We start from the raw sequence: 19549 nt of genomic DNA, 5'->3' as shown, positions 1-19549 counted from the left end.
GGKTTTTTTTAACTTCTCTTTTCATGTAAATGATGTCTTGTGATTTTGCTTGCTTTTTTATTTAATTAGAAGAATAAATGCTTGCATTCATGCACAAATCGCTTTGAAGTGCCGTAGGAATTCAATTCATGAGCCTCTCCTTATTTTCAATTTTTAATCTTTTGTGAACAGATAACATCTAATGGCTCTACTCTTCCCAGATGACTGTATTTATTTTCCGTGGGTTGCTCTACCTCCTTCTGCCTTCAAAGATAAGGAGTTAAACGCACRGAAAAAGGCATTTGCTGGCCGGGCAGTGGTGTTGCACGTGGCCGTGACTCATGCCGCGCCGCGGCTCTGCAGAGCAACCTCTAGCAGTCGGCGTCTCTGGTTTGCCCGGCCTCGCCAGGAGCTGTTACTTTGCATCCATACTTCTTTCCCCCCCTCCAGGATACAGAGTGTTTACTTCTTTTATAGGTCTGTTTGATTTTGTTGATAGTGTCGGACAGTCTTCTGGCTCAGGAAACAACCAAATGGGGAAAATTTGTCAGATAAATAATCTGTTAGCGTGCTGGCTCGATGAGTTCATTCCAYCCCTGTTTTGGGAACAAAAAGGGAAAAATAGATGTTTCTGATGCTGGCCAGTGTGTAGTTTTGTTTTTGATAGCATCTAAGTGAAATGCTGTTTCCTAAAAACTCAGAATACCAGGGAGTTTTGRATTTCAAATGAGGTYCAAGTGAGCAAAAATTAAACTCTGCACAGAAATAAACATTACAATCTCTCCTGCTAATGTTTTCCTTCGTATTTGAAAAATACGAAGATTAACAGCTTACGCCCCGTTTTCGTATGGGAGGGGGAACACTGCCGTGGGACTGASGCGGTGTGCCTCAGCTCTGGTACTGGGGTGCAGTCGGAGCGAGCGTACGCCAGTCTGCTAGTGCGGGAGGATCAAGCTTAAAAGTTGCATGGGGTTGAAATTCAACAATGATTTTCAAATAACCTTAAAACCAGTTTAAAGAGGAGGATTGAGATAATGCAGTGTTTGTCTTTGGTTAATTTTTCTTCTTTTAAAACTTAATCAAGAAATTAAACTTTTTAAGAAAGAACGAATCTTTGGAGAACAACCTTCAAGTGCAAAGAATTCCTGTGCTCCTTCATCTCCAAAAAGGAAGGCTACAGAAGATTGTATTGARGAAAAACAAGGCAAATGAGGTCTTAAGCAGATGATCTTAAAACTCTTGTACTTTTTAATATGAGTAGTGTTACAATGTGAGAGTACTCTCGGACAGCAACTCGTACAGGAAGATGCTTTTGTGCAGACCGTCTGTTTCAAGTTATTGCTCTCACATGTTGGTTTTTTTCTTGGAAGGAACCTYGGTGCCTTGTGTGGAAGCAGAAGAAAACGGAGCAGGGCCCGTTTCTGAGGCTGTAAACTTCCACCTCTCTGAATCCAGGCARTATTGGGCAGTTAGCGTTGAGTACTGCAGCAGCAGTACAAGGGAAGGCTGCAAAACGATACTCTGGACATTTAAAGCAAACACTGCTGTAATTACATTAGCATCAGCCCATTCGTTTTATGCACAGAAGTTTAATGTGATGATTTATGATCGTAAATTCTTATGTTTTAGCTTGTCATTTGAGGATTTTTTTCTATTTCAAGTAGTTCTTTTTTTTTTTTTAATATGTCACTCTAACGTTGGTATTTGTGATGCAATGCAGCGTTTGTCCAAAACTGAACAACTTCTGCCTTGATTGTGCTGAACAGAAAAGAAAATCGTGCGCTCTCAGGGGCTGGGACGTTTTTTTCTCTCTCTCTCTTTTTTTTTCTTGACTTCACTGTAGGATTGTGCAGTCCTGGCTGGAATGTTATTTTGCTTTTTTTTTTCCTACATATTTGCTGTATATTGAATTGATGACCAAAGTGGTGGTGAAGCACAGCAATTAGACTAAAATGATATAAAACTCTTGGCTATAGGACTACATCTATTTACATGTTCAAGTCTGCTGTTTAAATATTTCACTGTTTTTTCCTTAGTCATTTTKGACATTAGTTTAAAAAACAATCCCAAAAATGGAGCCAAGAGATGTCTGAATAGAATCAGATTTCAGTTTAACTCATTCCTGATAAATGCTTAAATTGAAATAAGGTGGCATGGGATGAAGGAGAGCTCTGCGAGGCTGGGGCAGGTGGAGACTATTTTAGTAAGTAACTTGGAACTCCAAGGGAGCATTTTCCTGTATTTATTTTGCTGTTAGCTACTCTATCTTCAACTATGGCTGGTTATAGAATATTAATTTATTTTAAATATACTGCAAATATGAAGAAATACATACAAACGTTTTAAGTTTTACGTCCTATAGGGTAGAATGAGGGATAGGTATAGGATGAAAAAAATCCAGCCCTWTTGAGAAGACCATCTGCTTTGTATTTTAAGGCTGGGTAACATAACTTTCCTTTTCTGAAATACTGCTATACACATAGTCAGGGGTATAACTGTAGTCAAGTTACATCGGCTAAATGAATAATCTTTTTAACATGTGGAACTAATTTTCAAAGGGTATTTTGCCCTCTCACTCTCTTTTCCTCCCTCTTCTCTGGGCCTTTAAAAAAGAAGAGAAAAATCTGCTGGGTTCTTGATTGCATTTTTGGCAGCTATTCAGGTTTTCCCAAAGTTTTCTCTCATTGTAAATGCCTGAAGTTTGCCAAGGAAACGCATTTATAAGGCTCATGCTCTAGTCTGACTGTTTGCTTTCAAGGAATGTCGTACCTACTTACCACCTGCAGCTCCGTATACAACCCCTGAAACGCTCGGAAAGGCTTTACCTCCCACAGCCTAACGATACTAGATAAATCATAAATACCGTCTGGGACTCTCTCTGCCATCGGAGTGAGGATGAAACCCGAATRCCAGCTGTTCGGGGGTGCCGCTGCGGAGGGCAGCGCAGCCCCGGTCGGCTGGAGCCGAAATCGGGGTGTTCCCCCGTTACTGCAGCTGCTTCCGAAGGCTGCACGTGATGCTCGGGTGTCGTGACGGGCGCTTGATTCGGAAAGGGCCAGCTGGTAAGGCAGCTTCACTGAGATGCAGAAATCCGGAAGAAAGGTTTATCCTGCCTAAAAGGTTGTGTAGCGCTGGGGAATGTGTGCAGCCATCAAGGGGTGTGCATGTGGCTCTGTAGAGGTCACAAGTATCTTGAACGCCAGGAAGTTTTGTGTTCAGTTGCGTATGGCAAAGCTGTCTGAGGATCTCAGTTGTTTCTCAAAATTTAATGTTTTCCACAAATTCCTCCCCATTTCAGCAAAGCTGGCACAAAGCTAATGTATGTCAAATAAGCAAAACCATTTTAATGGAGATGCCGAAGGAGCATTTCAAATGATGGCGTAGTGCAACTCCAGCAAGGTAGGTCAGTGATGGTGACCGTGCCTTCAGGAACGTATAGAGCCTCCCTGAGCATGATGCAGAAGCTGGCGTTGGAGCCAGCGGCGTTCTCGCACCGAGTTTGAGGGGTGTGAAGAGGAATGCAGTTCCCACGTGGAATGCAAATGCCCGTGTCAGACCTTGACCCCAAAATATTGTTTGCTTASGTACAACCTGGTGTATTTTGCCATAATTTCACAGTCGCTTGTCATAAAAATATCTAGAGCAATTCCTCTGTCTGAAGACTAATATGGACATTCTGGAGAATAAGCTGAGACTGAGACTAGTTAAAAGTTAAAAAGGATGGTGGAGATACCTGATGTGTCCTAAGCATCATTGAGTTACATACATACATCGAGTTACTCGKACACTGAGTTAAAGCAAACCATTTTGATAGCAGCTGCACATAAGGTATTGATGCAGCTGGTGACGTGAGGGATTACCTTTATCTTTCTGGTCCAAAAGAACCATTTTGCAGCTTGGTTTACTGGCAGTGGTCCCACGAGAGTCTGAAGTGAGCACTACAGTCAGGCCTCTGAACTCAAAGCGAGAAGCTTTTACCTGTTATTATATGCTGGGAGGTGAGTCAAAATGCAAAGATCAGGCAATTTTTTCTTCTGTCCTGAGAATTATTGCGAAGATTTTCTGCATTTGCAGGGAGCCGTATTGTATTCCTCTCTTCTTCCATACAGTTTATTTCCTCAGAGTAGGAGAAATGTTGATCATCAGGCCTTTTCTTAAGGTTTCAAATATACTATGTGCCTTTGCAGCTCGGTGGCAGGAAATGCAAGAGAGTTTAAGATGCAAAACAGGGGAAGACAGGACTGCACGCTGCTCTGTGTTAAAGGCAGGGGATACAGTCCTGCAGGATTCCCACTGATCTAAATAAGAATAAACGTTTCACCCAGAGTTTTGGTGATTGGAAAAGGCAGTTCAGGTTATGGCTCTGTCTTTTGTCTGCCGGTCAAAACCAGGACCCTTACYGTGCTGCGTAGCTGTCCTGTTTGCCCCGGGAATACGATGCTGTGTTTAGGTTAAATTCCTTATGTGCGGTGGAGGGGAGCACCGTGGCAGCGAGGATGCTTCGAGAACAAAATTAAAAAAAAAAAAAAGGAAATTGAAAAAGGAAACTTTAAGTAGATGGTGCTAGATGACCTGGGGCAGGATAGCGGAATTCCGAAGTCTCTAAATTTCCTCATTTATTTTTAAAATGCTGCTCTTCTAATAGGCACTCAGGGCTCAGGGTAWTGCCTGAGCTCTGGCTCCCGCGGAAGCACCCATCTGCGTTCAGCTTGAGCTCTCTGATTTCTCTCTCTGGCTCTGATAAGGAGATTTGTTGATGCTGGACAAATAACATTAAAAACCATGTTTACTAGTTAAATCCTTCCTGAAAACTTGCTTGCCCCACACTGAACCTCTCCGTCCCTGGTTTAAGCAGGGTCTGTAGTACTGTGCTGCTGCCATCGCTGTTCTCATCTGGCTGATTTTGCCCGTCACTGTGTCKTCTTCCAATTCACTTTAAGTATTTCAAATACATATTGTAAATTCCTAGAGGAAAAAATGAAGTATGCCCTTGCTCTCATGGAAACCCACTATTTGATGTTTCTCGGTTTTAGAAAATGGTAACAAAATGTAACGTGATACGGTTTCAAGCACTGCAAAGATAAACTCTGGAAAGAAGCCACAGGTTTCCCTTGGAACAGTCCATTTCTGCAAGCTGCATCATAGAGAGGATTTGTTATATATTTGTTTGCTTGCTATTTTTTTAAAAACCTTTAAAGTAAAATGGACCCTGGTTAGTTGCTGCCTGGAGTTACAAAGTGCTAGAGTCCTGCCTGGGTAATACTGCTTGATTTGACACACGTGGGTTTTGCTGCTGCTGTTTTTTTTGCGTACTTTTCTAATATCATTCTTTTTTCCAATGTGATGGGTAGGAGTAGTCTATATCCAAAACTTGCTAGAAAAAAAAAGTTTATTAGTGGCAGTTCTGAAGCCTCAAAAGATTGCTCCTGAGAAGTAATTTTAGAATCACAACAGGAATGTGCAGAGAAGRAGGAGGAAGAATAATTTATACCTTCAAGAAGAGGTTACGGTTACCTTCGAAGTCCGTTTCCCCGCCCCGGGCCTGGGTTGCTGTRGCGCCTTGGGCAGATGCTGCGCTCCGCAGCCGCGTGCGGCGTGGGTTTTCCTGCCTCTCGCCCCCGTGCCCGCGGCGGAGACGGGCGGCGCGGGCCGCCGCGGAGGGCTGGGGCGCCGCCGGCAAGGAGGAGCGGGCGAGGGGGTTTCCTGTTTTAAATAGCGGGAACGCCGAACCAGCTTCGGGTTGTGTACGGCTTGGTGGATAGTTTACAAATACCCCCCCCCCGTTCAATTTTTGACTAAAAATGTCCTAGACCTTCTTTCTACACATCGCTAACCGAAAAGTAGGCTACCTCTTGCCTCTTGTTTGGTAGGAAGCTTGACTCCGTTCTGCCAGGAGGTGTCCTGCGTTGGGTGACCTGCCCGTGCATCAGTGTCGAGCTGCACCTGGGGAAGGCGCCGGCCGGTGGCTTCCGTATCGTCACCAGAAGGGCTGCCTGAGGGACCCCTGGGCTTGCACCCTGTCATTTATTCGCAATTTACCTCGTTTATCAAATACTTTGTTACCTAAAGCTGAACATGAGGCAGACCCAGCTGCACTGAAGTGCAGACCTTGAAATTCAGAGCCTGAAATGTGGTTCAGAATTTGCATTGAAAAACGAAAGTTGGTAGGTAGGTGGTTGTAGTGTTTTGTTTTGCTTTTAAGTGAAAAGCTTCACTGAAACCAAGCCGCTGGACTAGCTGAGATACATTCTTTGCCCGTGCAGCTGTGTTGGAGCATGTACGGTGGGGATGTGGCCTGACTTTGAAACAGCTCTTCTCAAATCTTTAAAGTTGCTGCTGGGGAAAGGAATTGGAGAAGACTGACGTGGTTGATTAGTGCCCTGGATGGACCTCGTGTTAGGAAAGGTGAAAAACACTCAGGCTTTTTTCTGAAAAAAATTAGCTAACTATTGGGGAGAGATGCAAGGAGGCAACCTAGCACAATGTATAAAAGTTTTGTGTGTGTGTGTATGTATATATGTGTACACACACACACATATATACACATTTTTATATATGTTATATATATATATAAGTAACAGCTAGCATTGAGAACATAGTTTTATTTTCTGCAATGTAACAAGAGCCAAAGTGCTTGTAGTTTAACACGGTATGTTTAAAAACTTGAGAATTGCTTAAAAAAAAAAAAAAAGGATTTCTTCATGCAGTTCAGCAAGATTCAACAAGAAACCGAGTTTTTGTAAAAGTGATAATAATCCARCTTAAAACAGTTGGTGATAACTGCAAGAAATGAGCCGAACCTGATGCTTTGGGACTTGAGGCAACACGCGGTGCTGAGGCATTCGGAATAGTCCCGGCAACGCGGGTAACAGCGTCCAGCCGCAGGCCGGCGCGGCGGGAGGRAGGGACGGGGCTGAGCCGGAGCTGAGCGCTGCAGCGGTCCCGGCCTCGGCGCGCCGCCGTGCTGCGGCAAGTCCGCTCTAACGAGCATCTCGTTAAAGCCTCGCGTGGTCGTCGCTGCTGGAGCGCSCTTAGCCTGCTGCTGCCATCTGTTAAGCAGATGCAGTTAAACAACGAGGGGTGGGAAGAATGTAGTGCAGATGCTAATATACTGTGCAAACGCCAAYGAGCGAGTTCTCTTAAATATTTAGACTATTTTTGTAAGGTTGTGGGGCTTATTTACTCTCTGTCTGGGAGGCTCCTTTAACTTCATTTGAACGTTACCACTTAGCGCTGCTCTTCTGTTTAAAAAGTTAGATGGCATGGAGTGCAAATGTTGGCTTGTACCTTGTGTATGTACTGGAAAGAATAACGGGTAGGGCATCATTAGAAAACGTTCCCCGAGCTTTGATTTTTGCTTTTGTGTTGTTTGAGGGTTTCTTGTGGGAGAGCAAAGAGAGGCGGCAGCAGCAAAATTATCTCAATCCAACAGGGAGGTATTTTTGGCTCCAGATGAAATTTCACGCAGACGCTTTGGATAGGAAGCGGATATATTGAGTAACACTATTGTATTGAATAGTGGGCAAGCAGTTAACATGAGGCCTCCGGGAATTCAATTTGTGATTGCGTTTTTCTCCAAATGGTGTGACCCTTGTTGAGGTTTTACTGTTGGTGTGGATTCGCTGTCTGTGATAGCAGGTTGACTGACGGGCTTCCGCTCACCCCTCAGTGACATATGCAATTAAAATWGATTTGAAAAAAAGAAAAAAAAGGAAGTAGTAGTGCTGTAAAATTTCAAGATCTCGGTTGACCCAAAAATCAAACTAAAACAGGTTGAACAGCATAGTTCAGTGGCCAAGTGGATTCCTGCTAGCATTGTGACTTTCAGATAACCGTGTAAAATGTGCTTGGTCACTATTTTGGAAGTTCATAAGCCCAGCTACGGTTTAAGGGCGTGAAGGAAGGGGTCAGCTGTGTATGAGGGACAGAGCTCCTTTCTCAGTAGCTGACAGACTATTTCCTTCTCGTTCCTTTTGATGTCCAGAGACTAAACGCAGTGCGGTGAGAAAAATTCAATTCATCTACAACATTTTGCATCAAAATGACATGCTTTAATGTGTCTTCTTCTGATGTTTAAATTATCTTTTCATCTCATGAGGAGGAGGAAAAAAAAAAGTGTTTGTGGTTTAAGTGCCCAAGCAGAACTTTAAACAAAGGTCTGGGAGAAGAGGAAGTCTCAACGTATGGACGCCTTTTAAGAGTAGTTGCCTTTTTTTCTTCTAGGCTCTTGGAGACTTGTAAACGGAGGAGATTTATTGCTGCCCTTCCAAATGCTCCTTTCGAATTAAGAGTTCACATTTCTGAAATTCCTGACGTCCTCAGGAGGGAGGGTGATAAGGGAAAGTGATGATCCTGAGCAGAGCAGAGCAAACTGAAGGGTTTTCCAGGCTGCCTCTGCCGGTGATGTCTCCCTATACCCTTGCTAGGGGAAAATCGGCTAGACCTGTGCTGGGAGAAGTCTKGATGACTAAAGATATTAAATCATATTTGGATGAAATCTTTAGGAGTTACAGTGATAACTGCTAGTAGTTTGTATAGCTGATTCTAGCTTATTTGCTGCTGGTACGTTTGAAGTCACGCGACCCGTGATCTCGCTGTGTGAAGCAGCAGGAAGGGGCAGATGGTGCCGCTTCCCCTCGGACAGGCTCTCCRTGCCGTTCTTCCTACAGCGTGTACCAGCAGCCTGCATCTCTTACGGATTTGGGCTTCTTTTTCCTGTAAAGTGCATGGTGTGTTTCCAGTTGAAAATGCCAGTGTATGCAAGAAAGTATCAGCATTTTAATAGGGACCGGCCAGAAAAAACTATTTCAGCCTCCCTGTTAAAATTCTTGCTTTGGTAGAGGATGCTTGCTGGAGGGCAGAGAAGTGGCTGTTTATTTTCTTAGAAAACCTATAGCTCTTCCTGGTGTGCAACTGAGCAGGAGCCTAGAAGAAAGCAAGGAGGTGCTCTGCAAAGTGCTGGGTTTTTTTTTCCCCTCTTTTGCAATGTGCAACTAAATATTCTCATCTTATTACCATTGTTTCTTGATAATAAATAATCAGTATTGTTCTCTTAAGGCTCTGTTGCATTATGCAGCAGTGACTGCATGTCACTACTAAGACAGACTGACAGAGATTTTTAGACAGGTTTCTAAATTTTCCAGTGGGGCTGGATGCCCTGTCCTGAAAGTGAAAGTTGCCCTTAGAAGYGAGAAATCTTCGAGAGGAACTTGAGAGCGTCAGGCAGGTTACGAGGGGAAGATGCTGCTCTTGCGCTTGAAATGGCCTTCTGCCCCTTGGTGACCTTGACATTTTGGGTGCACAAAAGTGGGTCTCACTTTTCTGTTTTCCAGACACCCGGTTAGTATAAATTCTGCCCACAGCCTGTTGTGTGTAGGTGGATTGTTGACCCCCTGGAGGCTATTCGGTTTGAATTCCTGGATAGTTGGAAACAACCAGCACTTTAAATTATTCTATTAACTTAATATGTTTAGCATTAGAGAGCAGTCATAGTTTGCAGGGGCGGTACCTTTCTCATGCGAGGCATTTTTATTGCATTTTATGTCAGTTTGATAAAGTAGCAAATATTTTGAAAACACTGTGTTTACCTTCAAAAATGCAACCGACCGTCCCATGTAGATATGGGAACATGAGTTGCTTACATCAACTTGATTTACCCTTAGGCAAATCTGACATTTTAGGTCCCCCAAATGAAACGTTCCTTTTCCGACACAGGCTTCTTCCCCCCTGCGCACTTTGAAACTACTTTATCGTGATGGTTATAACAAGAGGTCTCTTACGCATCCTTTCTGATTTTGTTTCAGAGGATATTCAACTCTTTTGTGTACACGGAAAAAATATCCAATGGAGAAAGCGAAGTCCAGCAGGTAAGCCTGAACTCCCTCCCCATCCGCTGCTGCCCGCTGAACACGGAGAGAGGGRCTGTTTTGTTTTAAAAGCACGCGGCCAACGTGGAAATTGCGGTTCTGGCTGGATGTATTTTAGCCTCTCTTCCAGCACACGGCAACCAAGAGCAGTAAGTGGAAGAAGGATTTTATCAGCCGCTTACGCGTTTGGCGGGTTTGCGTTCCCATGGGAAGGCTTCCCGTCTGCCCGAGCCCGCACCGAGGCCCCCCTGGGCTCCCTCTTGCTGTCCCGCTCGCTCGTTTTCCCCTTAACAGTGTCTCTTTTAGAATGGTTTTCACTCAAGGTGAAAACACCGACGTTATTTGTGAATTTGGAAGCAGAATCAATTGTGTTGTGTAAATTTGTGACTAGTTGTTAGTGTCTTGCAGGGGGGCAGTTTCCTATTAGGACTTTTTGTTACTTTGTGTGTGTTTTTTCTTAAGGGAGCAAACTTGCAAGTATTCTGGGGAAAATGAAGTCTTCAATTTAGCATTAAGGCAGTGTGTCTTTCAACACAGGGACTATTTGCATTTTAGTACTTGTAAATGCATTTGGAAAATTAACTTTGGATAAACTTTTAAGACAGGTCAAATAAGACTTAATTTTGTCTTTAAGAAATTGAAGTACTGAGTATTCTCACAACTTCATCGTCATGGCAAATGTGATCTGTTGTGATAGAAGGGACAAAAATTGTCCTGCGTAGGCAGCCTGGAGGCCAGAACAAAGAACTGGCTTTTCATCCCCGTTTAAGCATGGACTCATTTATACAACGTCAGCAAGTAACCTGACCTTCGTAGACCCCTATCAAACCAGTTTTAGTGCTCAGTAAAAACAAGAGTGGCTCAGAGTGGAGTTCTCCCAGGGGGAAACGAATAGCTCTCCAGCCACGCAGGTAGTTTGGGATGTGCATGAACTGCTGTTGTGTGTTTCCAGGAGCATGCGTGCATTAAAACTAGGAATGTATATAAGCAAATTAGTCCTCTAAGTTATGTTTATGATAAATTATTAAAACTACCAGACAAAAAATATTTTTTTTTCCAAAGAAACAGTCAAAGCAGAGATGAATGAAATGGGATTCTGCATTCACATACAATGCACTGAAGCTTTGGGCAAGCTTAGATTTGAGAGCAGGGCTCAGCTTTCTTTTTATTTCAAAAGATATCTGCTAGCTTCTGATAGGATTATGATCAATGTAGGAACTAAATTAATCTGCAGAAAACAGAATAAATTCTGTTTACAGGAAAAATTTCAGCATCCCTAGGTTTTGGTTAAACAAAAAATGCAGGTCTTTGGTGTGGAATCCTTATCCTGTACTGGCATTAAGTTAGAAGTGTGTAATAATGTTAACACATAACTTTGAATGTCATATCACGTGATTAATGACCTAGGATTGAAATTAGATTTTTTTAGATTGAAATCATAGAAGTTTTAGGTTAATCTCGTGTGTGTGTTAAAGTAAAATTGACAAGATCTGTGGAGGGGGGGGGAAAAAAGGCGCAAATGTGCTTTACCTTTGGTATGGCTTGCATCAGTCTCTCTTTCTTTAGTTTGGTGTGACAGAGATGTGTATGGGGAGCACCAGAGTAAAAAAGAGCAAAGCATTAATTCCAGTAGAGTACCCTATTTCTGATATTAACCATATGGATAATAATGTTCAAACCCAGTAACAGATGTTTTGCTTTACGRGAGTTTTTCCTAGCTCTGGTCAGTGGAGGGACTGGATTCTAGTTTTTCTAAGCATACTCTTTCTCTGGATTCTGCTTGGCCATAGAAACGGGATCCTGCTTTTGGGTCACCCAGCTCRCAGTAGAGGTGATCACCTATAGTACAGGAATAAGAAATGTTTGTCATGCATSTTATTTAAGACAGAGAGACAGTCTTTTTCCTGGGTTTGATTCCCTGGTCTGCCATTTTTAGTGTCACCTAGGTCACCCTGTGTGCTTTGCTTCTCCAGGGGACTGTGAGGAAGCCTTCCAGATCTCCAGTCCTCCTTATTCTCCCCTGRATTTGATCTACTTTATCTTATTTCTTCCCCTCTTATTTTTTTTCTTTTTTTTTAATGCAGTCACCAATATTGGATTCAATGAAGTGGGGGCAGGGGATGTGCTGTCCGTTTTGCATAAGCACACTTTATCGTGTGTGTATCTCCTCAAGGAAGCCAAAAAAAGCCAAAAAAAAAAAAAAAAAAACTTTTTCTTTTTTGGTAACCTCTTAAGTGAAGAACCTGGGATTAAAAAATGTTCTGTGGAATCATGTAGGAGGACTTCCTGTGCTCTTCAGAGAAGTGGTACCCTTTCTTCCCTGGAGGTCCAGATACATAYTCCTAAATATTGGAGTAGTTCATGTGCTATTATTGCTGTTATTAATTTGCATGATATAATTTCCAGTGTGTGTTCAGATTTGTAGATTTTGTTGGGTATATCAGTGAAACATTGTAAATATATAAATGAATCTGCTAAAATTAGGACTTAGAATTCCTTTGGCTCTAGCAAAGCTTTTTTCTTTAAGCAACTAGACAGCTTCTCTCCCCCTCCACCCCCCAAAAAAACTCTTTACCCTCAGAAAATAAGGAAAAATGAATATATTGCTAAACAATATTTGAGGGTGTTCCATTTTATGAGTAACTCTTGGTATTTTTAAATAATAGAGATTCTATTAAGAGCTTAAGTTTYGTAGCGTGGCTGCCTTCAGCCATTTAGGTGCCGTATCTCATGTAGATAAGCCACTAAAGACAAAAATACACTTTTACTGTCCAGCATCTGTTTGCAGAAAAGAAATAAATTGTTACGAGGGGAGATCAGAGCAGTCCGTATGGAAATCCCAGCGGCACGGGGTTGCCTTGCTCGCGGCGGCTGCAGCCTCTGGAAAAGGCTGCGCCGGTGAACGAGGCCCGAGCGAGCGGTCGGGAGCCAGGGAAACCGCTCGGTGCCGTGTCCCGGCACGGCAGAACTGAGCAAAAAGTCGGCAAAGCTGCTTTATGTAACCCAGAATTATRGCAAGGGAGGATAAAGGTTCGGGGTGCCCGGACTAGGGTGCCGGGCAAGGAGTCTGCCCCGTGGGAAGGCAGCGTGCTGCGGCTTCCCCGTGGGCGTTGGCCTGGGTRATGCCCAAGGCTGGATGTGCAAAACTGGTGACAAATTTAAAAGTTAAGGGAAGGGATTGCTTTAATACGCAGAATATTAGAACCCAAACTATTTCGGCGGTGCACTGCAAAGAGGCTTTTGTTTCCGCGTGAGCGTACGCAGGTGTGTGCGCGCTCGTGTGCAAGGTGGCCGCAAAATGGTCATTGTCATGTAAACGTAGAAGTTTAAATCTGGAACTTGCCTGTCATCTTAAAAGGAGGGTTCACTGGCTTTGACTTAAAGATCATGTTTTTCACAAGTATTTCTGGGTGGTCTGCACACCACAAAAGAGCCATGTGGGCTAGATTATATGTATCAGATGGCTTTTGAAAGCTAGAAGTGTTTGGGGGAAACTAAGAAACTGAATTAAAACTTCTTTGAAGTCTTAACTATAGATTCTTCACTTAAAAAAAAAAAAAAAAGGCATTGCTTGTTTCCCAGTCACAGATGTACGTATTCACTCTAAGTAGAGCTAAATAACTGTCTAAACATTGTAGGTAGTGTGATGAATTCTTAGCTGTCAGAAGAGAAAAACGAGGCCCCGGCAAAGCATAATTACAGTGGTTAAAAGCTCAGCGGTGAAGTGGATGGAAGAATAATTGAGCACTTCTGTTTCATTAATAACTAGGTCTTTTAGCCCTAATGAATCACAAGCAGTATAACCGGACTTTTATGAGTAAGAGCAGTACATCCAACTGGATCGTCTTGAACAAATGCAAACAAATGTAAGCAAATTAAATCCTCTCTCGCTCATTCCTGCTTTTGTCATTCATTAACATTTTCTTAGCAACTGATACCCAAAGGCAATTAATTACAGTTTTATGTCAGCTGGGATTTTTTTTCTGGCAGACCACTGAATTGTGCAAGGATTTTTTTTTTTTTGTATGTACCATATTCTGTAAATAATGACTTTCAGTTTGGGAAAGTGAAAAACTACAGCTGTTGGCCTTCAGGCCTAATAATATAATATGCTTGGCTTTCTTCATGCCACACAAGGAGTGGCTTACCTTTTTGACATTAAGCTAGCTAAACTCTTGAAGTCTAGAGCTATTTGCTAATAAGAATAATAATTCTATATGACCCTTTTCACTTTGAAGGATTTATTAGAAGTTAGATGATAATTACCAAAAATAATCTGAGTCGGTTTCTTGTAAGTTGTTTACTTRTTGTATATGAGTTCTGATATTAAAATGTCAGTAGTATGAACCAGGGATATAAGTAAGTTGCAAAATGGTTGGTTTCATTAAAAGTAATCTASGTTTGCAGTTTAAAGGAAGTCAGCATATATTCAGCATTATGTCAGGCATCTAGTTCTTGATAGCGTAGAGGACAGGGGACTGGACTGCAAAGAGGAAAGGGGGGGGAGGTGATGCAGTCTTGAACAGGAAAGTATTCACGATCGCCATGCAGAGAAGTGTTGTATCTTAAATGCTGGCAGAGAATATAGGGCGCAGCAGCAGCAATATTGGTAAAAAAAAAAAAAAAAAAAAAAAAAAAAAAAAATCTGTTGCAAACTGATCCCCCGAATGGGTGCTCCGGCACCGCATTGCGTGTCTCTGTGGTGTAGCTTATTCCACTGTCAGGTTGGGTTATCATTTCAGCTATGCTGATAAATAAAATGGAAAATACCTTTATGTTTATGTTTATTATGAATTGTTTCCTAGGTAGACTGTAAAGCCAAAAAGGTGTGTTGTTTCATTTTCAAGTTTCCCCGTAGTGTTGGCCACATTTCTCTGACCTCTTTTCTGRCTCTAATAGTACAACAAATGGCATGAATTCAGATCAGAAAATGCCAGGATTTCCCCCCCCCCTTTTCCCTCCCTCCAAATTCAGGTGATTTCTTCTACTCAGAGCACTGAAATAGTGTTTCAGTGCCTCACACTGAGAAAGTCTGCCTCYGCTTTTGCAGCCAGGCCCGTCCATTCAGGCTTTTTCTGGCTCTGACTTGTCTTTCTGACGTCTTGCTGCAAATTCAGCTTAGCCCAGCTGAGCGTGGATTTTCCGTTTCCCCTCCCTTTGTGCTTCTGCTGGTGGTCTAGTACAGCACTGTCCTCCAGGTTGCTCGTGGACTCAAAGCCGAGGGTCATCTTTGGCTCCTGCCTCTGCCTTCAAGTTCAGCCACTTGAAAATCCCTTGCTGCTTTCTGCCTGTCTGTTTGCATTTACCGATTTTACATGCAGCAACTTGCCGCTGTCTGCTGCTGAGCAGGGCCGGGGAGAGTCATAGAATCAGGATCAGGAAGGTTGGCCGGGACCTCTGGAGATCATCTAGTCCAACCTCCCTGCTCAGCAGGGTCGCCTAGAGCATGGTAGACAGGGCTGCATCCAGGCGGGCCTTGAAGATCTCCAGAGGAGACTCCACAACCTCTCTGGGCAACCTGSTCCAGTGCTCCGTCACTCTCACAGGGAAGAAATTCCCCCTCACGCTCAGGCGGAGCTTCCTGTGCTTCAATTCCTGCCCATTGCCTCTTGGCCTGTCACACAGGACAACTGAGAAGAGTTTGTCCCCGTCCCCTTGACACCCTCCCTTCAGGTACTTGTACACATTGATCAGATCCCCCCTCAGKCTTCTCTTCCCCAGGCTGAAGAGGCCCAGCTCTCGCAGCTGGTCCTCATAGGGCAGGTGCTCCAGCCCTCGGATCATCCTCGTAGCCCTGCACTGGACTCTCTCCAGTAGCTCCATGTGTCTCTTGTCCTGGGGAGCCCAGAACTGGACACAGGACTCGAGATGAGGCCTCCCCAGGGCTGAGKAGAGGGGCAGGATCCCCTCCCTTGACCTTGCCCGTGTTGAACCTCAGGAGGTTCSTCTCYGCCCAGCTCTCCAGCCTGTCCAGGTCTCTCTGMATGGCAGCACAGCCCTCAGSTGTATCAGCCACTCCTCCCAGCTTGGKAKCATCAGCAAACTTGCTGAGGAGGCACTCTGTCCCCTCATCCAGGTCATTGATGAAACAGYTGAACAGGATGGGACCCAGTCCTGAGCCCTGGGGGACGCCACTAGCCACAGGCCTCCAACTGAACTCCCCACCACTGATGACGACCCTCTGGGCTCTGCCTTTCAGCCAGTTCTCAATCCACCTCACTGTCCGCTTGTCTAACCCACGCTTCCTGAGCTTCTCTAGGAGGATGTTCTGGGAGACAGTGCCAAAAGCCTTCCTGAAGTCAAGGTMCACMAYGTCCACTGCYCTSCCCTCATCTACCCAGCCAGTCATTCCATCAGAGAAGGCTATCAGGTTGGATAAGCAGGATTTCCCCTTGGTGAATCCGTGCTGACTACTCCTGATCACCTTCTTATCCTCCATATGTCTGGCGATGACATCCAGAATGAGCTGTTCCATCMCCTTTCCAGGGATGGAGGTGAGGCTGACTGGCCTATAGTTGCCTGAGTCCTCCTTCTTGCCCTTTTTGAAGACTGGAGTGACGTTGGCTTTCTTCCAGTCCTCAGGAACCTCTCCAGTTCTCCAGGACCTTTCAAAGATGATGGAGAGCAGCTTGGCAATAACATCCGCCAGCTCCCTCAGTACCCGTGGGTGCATCCCATTTGTGGATTTGTGGATGTCTAGCCTGCCCAGAAGGTCTCTAATCCTATCCTCCTCAACCAAAGGAAAGTCTTYCYTWCTCCAGACTTTCTCCCTCATGTCCAGGCTRCAGGATTCMTGAGGGCTGCCCTYAGCAGTGAAGACWGAAGCAAAGGCGGCATTCAGTAATTCTGTCTTCTCTGTAGCCCTTGTCACCAGGGCCCCYGCCCCATTCAGGAGCGGGCCCACATTTCCCCTAGTCCGCCTCCTGCTGCTGATGTGTTTGAAGAAGCCCTTCCTGCTGTCCTTGACATCCCTTGCCAGACTCAATTCCARCTGGGCCTTAGCCTTCCTCACAGCATCTCTACAGACTCTGACTGCGTTCCTGTAATTCTCCCAAGTAGCCTGTCCCCTCTTCCACATTTTGTGTACTTTGTTCTTCTGTCTGAATTTGGCCAGGAGCTCCTTGCTCACCCATGCAGGCCTCCTGCCCCCTTTGCTGCACTTCTTACTCATAGGGATGCACCGCTCTTGAGCTTGGAGGAAGTGATATTCGAATACCAGCCAGCTCTCCTGGACCCCCCCTTCCTTCTAGGGCCTTAACACATGAGATTCTTCCAATTAGGTCTCTGAAGAGCCTGAAGCTGCCGTATCAGACACCGCACTGTGGTGCTGGGCTGCTGGAAAGGTCCGTGTGGAAATGCTGCTTTTTCCCATGCAGTGGAAAATGWTTTCTTTTCCTACAAATGCCTGACATTCATTCCTGCTTTACGCTGCCACTGAAGAAATTAAACTGGTGAATTGTGATTGATGATGAGATCTTCTTTGAGCCYCCTCTTTTATTGTTTTAAATAATCCTTGACTGCTAAAAATGGATTATTGCATGATTTGGCTTTCCATATTCTTTTTGACTATGTCCACTTCAGGAGAGCACAGAGCATCAGCTTTAGTTGTAACACTATAGTAAAGGATTGAAGCTGTGCCATCCAGACCAACTCGAGTGGCAAGTGCTTGTAGAAAATTCTCTCTAAAGATCAAATACCTGGTCTGCAAACAGTGTTGGCTTCTTGTTCCATGGAGGACAATAGAATACTCCAAATAAAACTTCCAGATGGTATTATTCTGTGTATTAAAAAAAAATAAAAAAAATCAGTCACTGGATTGGTAGGTCATTTGTAAATAACGTTTGGTTTGCTTTCCTGTTCTTTGACCGAAACAGAGCCTGGCTATTCTGGACCTTGCTTCTGGGAGTTTCTTCACTGCTACTTGCTGCTGTTGGGCTGCCGTAATCGTTCTGGTTCCTGCAGGACTTGTGCACAGCCTGTGTGGGACTTGTTGGATAATACAGCACTTTTTTTCAAGCCTGCTTCAGAGCCAGACTTCTGTTGTTGTTATGTTCCTTTACTTGCTCCATTACCAATTGCTAGGTGATGAAATTACTTCCTCCTTTTCAGTGCTTTAGCTATTCCATATTTTTCCTTGTTTTCCTTTGCCAGTTAATTTGCATTCTGGTTTTTATAAGCTGTGGGAAAGGATGTCGCAATCCATAACATTTTGTTCTTTGCATATTTAGTGCTAAGRCCAACATTGCTTCAGATGCTGATTGCACACAAGATTCCTGTCTGTTTTCAAGGAATATACTCGTTATAAAAATTATTAATGAAATACTAGTTAAAACTGAGGAGCTACTTTGCAGTCACCTGGTGAGAGGACTCCTCATCTCTTGATTTCTTCCCTTTTTTTTTTTAAAACAAGATGGGATATCTTTCTAAAAGTAACCTGTACCTAGTCTGAAGGTGCAGACTTGGTGCAGAAGTGGTTCGGTTCTCGGCCTCTGCGGTGACCTTCAAACAAAGCTATGCAAAGSGTTTTGGGCTTTAAAACGTCACTACTGTGAAATAGATGAACGCACTTGCTTCTCCTTCCCCGAAGCAGGGCGATAATGTAACTGAAGGAACGTGYGTCCCTGCGCAATGCTTGCGGCTGCCGTCCCACTCCCTTTCCGGGTCCCACATCGGCGTTTGGGGCTGGCAACCGGCTTCTGCAGAAGCAGTGTGTGGTTCGTGATGTGGAAGAGATGTTTAGCGTATCAATATTTCTCACTAATGACCTGAGCACCAGTTAAGGGACAGCCACTGAAATCTCCCATGTCCTTTTAACTGGTAACTTGTCTCCTTCGTGTACATACTGTCCGAAAAGAAATATGTCAGCATGCTGAAAAACCTTGATTTTTACTTGATTTCCCTAGCCGTAAAACACGATATGCTCACATGCTGTTGAATTTTATGTTGGTTGATTGAGTCCTGCAATGTAAGGCAGTGTGTTTCCAGAATGACTTTGCAGGAGCTGTGGCCGTTTTCTTGAATTTTTGTTGTGGACCACTTTTGAAATAACTTTCCTTAGAGAGAATMTTGAAAAACCTTGCCAAAATCGCCTGGAGGTTGGACACCTCAAATGAGTGTTGATGTTTTTAAAGCAATGCATAGTGACAAGTAGTTTCTAGCATCTTGATTAAATGATAAGAATATATTTTTGTTATCCTCCAGAGGAAGGAGAAAAGCTTGAATCTGTAATCACATGGGTGTGCACAGAACCCAGCTGCGATTCTAAAGTCCTTTCTGGAGACAGAAGTCCCTGGTGGCCTCTGGGCCACTCYGGGTTTGTAGAGAAGCAGATTAGTAGTAAGTCTGTTAGAAAATTTCTAGAATAAGAATTTGTGGATGCACAGTATCATTAACTTGTGATATGGTGGGGAAATACATGATAGGTAAGTCTGACAGGCATGCTTTTGTTCCAGGTTCTCCTGACTCCGAAAAGGAATTTAAAAATAAAAATATCAACTCAACTCTTCAGTATGTAAGCAAAACTTGCCTAGGAGCCCAGCTGCAGTAATCCCCTGGTGCAAGTCTGCTATGTCATCTGTGCCTACCAGCCTTATTGATACGCGTTTTGTATACGATCTTGCGAACGTTAAAAATATCGTGGTTTTTGAGATGCAGCCAGAGACAAAACTTACTCTCAGAGCTTTACCTTCCCTCAGTCCTCCCTT

The 19549-nt window shown here is 43.9% G+C and overlaps 1 protein-coding gene across 1 annotated transcript in view; it reads left to right on the top strand.

The window, feature by feature from the left end:
• The first annotated feature begins 3389 nt into the window (after positions 1-3389).
• Positions 3390-19549, top strand: part of CACHD1 (cache domain containing 1) — a 75906-nt gene continuing 59746 nt past the window's right edge. Inside the window, exons 1-2 of the mRNA XM_085306079.1 lie at positions 3390-3476; positions 9783-9845. Of these exons, the coding sequence (XP_085162205.1) occupies positions 3390-3476; positions 9783-9845 (150 nt within the window). The remainder of the gene's footprint in view (positions 3477-9782; positions 9846-19549) is intronic.

This window comes from Rhea americana, unplaced genomic scaffold, assembly GCF_003343005.1.
Source record: "Rhea americana isolate MKP2758 unplaced genomic scaffold, rheAme1 scaffold_230, whole genome shotgun sequence".
Classification (NCBI taxonomy): domain Eukaryota; kingdom Metazoa; phylum Chordata; class Aves; order Rheiformes; family Rheidae; genus Rhea; species Rhea americana.
This window is presented reverse-complemented; position numbering and strand designations above follow the sequence as displayed.